Source organism: Plasmodium gallinaceum, assembly GCF_900005855.1.
Source record: "Plasmodium gallinaceum strain 8A genome assembly, contig: PGAL8A_v1_98, whole genome shotgun sequence".
Taxonomy (NCBI): Eukaryota; Apicomplexa; class Aconoidasida; order Haemosporida; family Plasmodiidae; genus Plasmodium; species Plasmodium gallinaceum.
Window position 1 is genome coordinate 484,615 of NW_021628265.1, and position 5,737 is coordinate 490,351.

The window sequence follows — 5,737 nt, forward strand, 5'->3', positions numbered from 1 at the left end:
TTTTTTTTTTTTTTTTTTTATCTATATTAATAATAAAACTATTTACTCATTTTTTTTTTTTTTATCTTATAGAAGAAATTATATTTTTTCTTATTTATATTATTGTTGAATTTATTTAAGAACTCACAAAAATACATGTTATTATCATATTATAAATATTTATATTTTCATATATAATATACTAATTTAAATAAATAAAAACAGTAGAATTAATTTTTTATAATTTCTATTATAAAAAATGAAAATATTTTTTTAATAATATATTAGGAACTATTTAATAAAAAAAATTTATGTTTTAAAAAGTTTTTATATAAACAAAAAAAAAAAAAAAAAAAAAAAATTAACATATTCTTATGAAAAGTAAAAAAGTATATATAAAACAAATTAAATTGTGCAAATTGTAATTTATAAAAATTACAACCTTGAACTTCGAAAAAATTAAATAATAAATTAAATAATAAATAATATTCCAATTTTTTTTTTTTTTTTTCTTTTAAATATTCATCTTACATAAAAATAAATAAAAAACTAATATAAATTTTGCATACATATATTTAAATTATATTAGTCTAAGATTTATGAATATATATCTAAATATACATGATTAAGTTATAGTAATGTTAAAAAAAAAAAAAAAATAAAATAAAATTAATTTCATTTTAAATATATATCATTAAAAAAAAAAAATAATAAATTATTTTTTAAAATATGAATATAAAACATAAAAAAATATCAAACTTAAAATTATTCCAACAATTACAATAATTAAATTTTGTTTATGTGCCTTTTTTATAGCATCAATTAATGAAGAGGATAAACCTACATAATTATACATATCAATGACTTTTTTACGAACATTTTTTAAAAATTTATTTTGTTTTCTTATCATACTCAAAGCATTCATTCCTTGAACTTGAAATATATTTAAATTATTTTCTACTTGTTTTAGTATTTCCTTTTCATTATGTAAATAACTTATAGTATCATTTATATTTTTCTTTTTTGTATTTTTATATATATTTGTTTTATTATTTTTCTCTGATTGTTTTAAATTATTCTTATATATATTATCTAATGTTTTTATATAAGAGTTTGATTCTTTTGATAAAGTTTCAATTCTCTTCTCCCATATTACATTTTCATTGTTTATTATTTTGTTATTCAAATTATTAGCATTTATAAAAGAATAAGTATTTTTCAAAGTCTCAACATTCACAAAAAAAGAATTAGTTAAAGCATTAATTTTACTTAAGGTTATATTATTTTTTGTATTTTTATTTTGATTCATAGAATCATTTCTTTTATACAAATTAGAATGATTATTATATAAGTTATCATTTTCTTGTTTTTGATTTGATACAACTAAATTATATGAGTAGAATAAGTTATATGATTTTTCAAGCTCTTTTCTAATTTTTACTATTTTTGTATATATATTATTTAAACTAATGTTTGAATAAATATCATTTTCAATATTATTATTTTCATTTTTATTTGTTGAATTTATAAACTCATTATCCAGCAGTTCTTCATATTTATAACTCATTTTTTTTTTTTTTATTATTTTAATTAAAATAATTATTTTTAAAAAGAAAGGAAAAAAAAATTTTTTTTTATAATTATAATTACATAATTATCTTTAAAATTCTCAAAACACTTTCATTTTATTATGTACATATATTTTTAATTTTTAAAAAAAGGATTTTTGATTTTTTTAACTTTTTAATCAACAAAAATCTGTGTGTATGTGATTTTTAAAATTAAAAAATATTAATAAAAAAATTGGTACAAACCTAAAAGTAAAAAATTATTGTTTGTTTAAATAAAAAAAAAAAAAAAAAAAAAAAAATTTTTTTTGTATTGAATTAATAAAAATTATAAAAACGAGATATTTAAAAAAAAAATTGTTACAATAAAATATATTGATAAAGAAGAAAAAAAATAAATTATAATATATAAATATACGTTTTTTAAAATATATATAGATTTTAAAGAACTTTTCAAGAAATTACCTTGTAATTTCATAAAATAAAATTTTGAAAACTGATGAGAAAGCCTATATCTTCATATAATAAGAATGAACGATATCTTAAAATAAATAAGAAATTCTAAGACTTCCTTTTTACCTTATTTTTCATAACATTTTTAAATAAAATGTTATGAGGGTTTAAAGCAAGTTACAAAGCATGTTATCTATCTTTATATACTTTTTTTAATCCTTATATTTGAAATATTTTAGATTAATTATATAAAAAAAAAAAAAAAAAAAAAGGAATTTCATATTGTAAGTATGAAAAAAAAAATGTTTTTAAAATTGCTTAATTAAATAATAGTATATGAATAATGCTTTTTTATAAATATTAGATAAAATAAATATATAGAATAAATTATGATTATTTCTAAAAAAAATATGTTAAAATATATATTATTATTTTTTCTATTTATTCTGTTTTATTTCCTTATATGAAAAAAATGAAATTAAAAATACACACGAGAATGATATAATAACAATAAATTCATTCAATATATATTTGCATATATTAAAAAAAAAAAAAAAAAAAAATCAAAAAAAAAAAAGGGAAATAATATAAAAAGTAAAAATTTAAAAGTATTACCAAATTTTGCCGTTACTCTCAATATTTAAATCAATGTGTAAAAAAATATATTTAAACATTTCATAATTTATATATAAATTATTTATATTTAACGAATTAAATTTTTTGTCATCCTTTTTTTTTTCAATATAATCATTTGAATATATATCATTTTTAATAATTTTTTTAAAATAATCATTATTGGTATAATATAAAAACATTTTTATAATGTCATCTATATTTACTTTAATATTAAAATGATATAAGGCTTTTCTTATTTTTTGTATGTTAATTTGATTACTCAAATTTTTATTGTAATAAATTATTTCATCATAATCATCTATTTGCTTAACATTTTTTTTTTTCTCTATCTTTTCTTTTATTTCTTCTTTTAAAAATTCATCATCATTTACTATATCATCAATATTATTAATATAATTCCATATATAATTTATATTTTTATCAATTATATTTATAAATTCTAAATCATCATGTTTTTCGTAGATTGTTTTAATTTTTCCTTTTCTTCTAAATGATCTTTCTAAAACTTGTACTTTTGAATTATTTTTACGTTTTTTCATCTTTATTTAATCAACAATATTTATTTGTTTCACTCTTTTATTACAAAAGTATTAAAAAGAAATAAATATTAATATTTTTTCTTCTGTGTATATTATAAAACAAATTATAAATGAAAAAAAAAAAAAATTTAATTTCTTTCAATAACTTTGTAATATATTAATTTTATTTTTTATATTAGACATTTCTGACTTTTTTTTTTTTTTTTCTTTTTCTATTAAATTATGTTATGTGTATTTATTTGAATTTGAATTCGAATTCTATTTTTTTATGAAAAAATTTGTACTTGAAAAACTATTAATTGTTTTTTCATCAGTTATAATGCATTTATCAATTTTTGAAGAAGGGCTACCAACATTTGTTAAAAAAAATTTGAATTTTTCTAATGATTCCTTTTTATCGCTTTCTGCTTTACCTATTACTGTGTTCTTATCAGTATTCTGAACATATCCTTTTATGTTTAATTTATCAGCTTCTTGTTTTGTATATTTTCTAAAAAAAACACCTATAAAAATTAAATGGTCTCTGATATTTTTTCTTAATATATATATTTTACTTATTATTTTTATATATATATTTTTAATAGATATAAAATATATATACTTACTATTTATAAAAAAATATATATTGTAGTTTTACATTTATAATAAAACAAAAAAAAAATAATATATAATTATTTTCTATTTGATTAAATTATTCTTTTTTGTTGTTTATTTAACAAACCTTGAACTTTTCCAAAAACTTCAAAATCAAAACTATATATCATTTTACTAGAATTATATATTTTTCTTAAAAAATAATTTTTATTTGATAATTTTTTTCTCTGATGAAATAAAAGAAAAGAATAAAATATATTAGAAAACCTCATAATTTTTTTTTTCTTTTTTTTATTTAAAATATAAGTTATCAATGAATTAAAAAATAAAAAAAAAATGTGAACACATTCTTTTTATTTATGGATTTTTTTTTTTATAAAAAAAAAAAAAAAAAAATTTGTTCATTTATTTACTTAATTTTATGTAAAATTAATTTTTTTTTTTATTATTTATATACCTACTTTTTTTCAAATGACTGATATTTTATTTAATTTTATTCAATTCAAAGGAAAATTTAGGCACATTTTGATGAATTAAAAAAATAAATATAAAAAAATTATAAAATTTATGTTTTAGTTTATAGCTATATGCATCAAAAAATTTTGGAATAACTAATATAAAATATTTATATAATTATATTTTAACTTAAAAAAAAAATAAAAAAGAAGAAAAATTAAAGATTAGTTAAGAGGGAAAGAAAAGGAAACAAATAAAAAACATAAGAAAAAAAAATTAAAAAACGTGAGTCTATATTTTCGAATTTCTGCTTTTCTTCCTTTTTTATTTAGATTACAATTCATTTAAATTTATATATTTATTATTTTAATTTAATTATTTTTTATAATATATTTGTATTCTACTAAAATATCCTTGATTCTATTAAATTCCAATAGTTTTCTTTAATGCTTAAATAAAAAATCACTTTATTTTTTCGATGTTCTTTAAAAAATATAATTAAATATAACTTGTTACAGTCGCATGCATTTTTTTTTAACAATGTATATAATTATTAAAAAAGAATAAAAAAGACAATTTAAATATTAAAAGGATAGGAAATATATAAAGATGAAATATAAAACTTATTTATTTTCTTTTTTTTTAAGAAAAAATAATCAGTAGACTATTTATTTTTACTTGTTTATAATATTTATCAAGTAAATATTCATCCATATGGGTTTTTAAATATATTTTTAAAATATATTTATACACATGTAAGTTATATATTCTTCTTTTTTATTAGATATATTTCACAATTATCAACATAAAAATATAAAAGGCTTTTAAAAAAAATTCCCTTGCTATAACTCTTAAGTTTTTTTTTTTTTTTTTTTTTTTTTTTTTTTTAAGCATATATTATAAAAAGCTATATATAAAGTATTTTACATAATTGTTTATTTATGGTATAAATTAAAGGTTGCATTTTTTTATGTATTGTCTTTATTAAAAATAAAGGTAACTAATAATATTAAATTAATATTTAAAATGTTAAAATTAAACTTTTTTTTTAATTAAAAAAAGAAAAAAAGAAAAGAGGATAAGAACAAAGAGTTTCTACAAAAATTTATAGCAGAATGTAAAATAGCCTTTTTAAAAAATAAATGTGTGTGAATTAATACGATAAAAAAAAAAAAAAAAAGAAAAAGGAAAAATGAAAAATTAGAAAATCATAATTTTTATTTTTATAATTTATATATATATATATATAATATATATATATATAATATACATTTTTTTTCTTAAAGGAAAACTAATAAAAAAACTACTTTATTTTTTATTTTAAAAATACAAAAATAAAAAATAATTACATAAGGGTTTTTTTTTATTATAAAATATAAATCCTTATTTTAATTTAAAATAATAAACACGCATAAATCCCTATATATTTCTTTTTTATTTATCTTTTATTTTTTCTTTTTTTTTTTTTATTGTAACTTTATTAAATTTTTGTATTCTATTTTTTTTTTTTTT

The 5,737-nt window shown here is 14.1% G+C and overlaps 3 protein-coding genes across 3 annotated transcripts; all 3 read right to left on the reverse strand.

Annotated features, from left to right (window-relative positions):
* Positions 1–694: 694 nt before the first annotated feature.
* On the reverse strand, positions 695–1,546 carry PGAL8A_00338200 (SNARE protein, putative; the record flags this gene model as incomplete). The annotated part of the gene is made up of 1 exon (XM_028672414.1): positions 695–1,546. The coding sequence occupies one exon, from the start codon at positions 1,544–1,546 to the stop codon at positions 695–697; it is 852 nt and encodes a 283-aa protein (XP_028528969.1).
* A 1,065-nt stretch (positions 1,547–2,611) lies between these two features.
* PGAL8A_00338300 (conserved Plasmodium protein, unknown function) lies at positions 2,612–3,175 on the reverse strand (the record flags this gene model as incomplete). The annotated part of the gene is made up of 1 exon (XM_028672415.1): positions 2,612–3,175. One exon carries the CDS (start codon positions 3,173–3,175, stop codon positions 2,612–2,614), a length of 564 nt encoding a protein of 187 aa, XP_028528970.1.
* A 258-nt stretch (positions 3,176–3,433) lies between these two features.
* PGAL8A_00338400 (acylphosphatase, putative) lies at positions 3,434–4,041 on the reverse strand (the record flags this gene model as incomplete). Its single annotated transcript, XM_028672416.1, has 2 exons — positions 3,434–3,678; positions 3,897–4,041. 2 exons carry the CDS (start codon positions 4,039–4,041, stop codon positions 3,434–3,436), a joined length of 390 nt encoding a protein of 129 aa, XP_028528971.1.
* Positions 4,042–5,737: the final 1,696 nt, after the last annotated feature.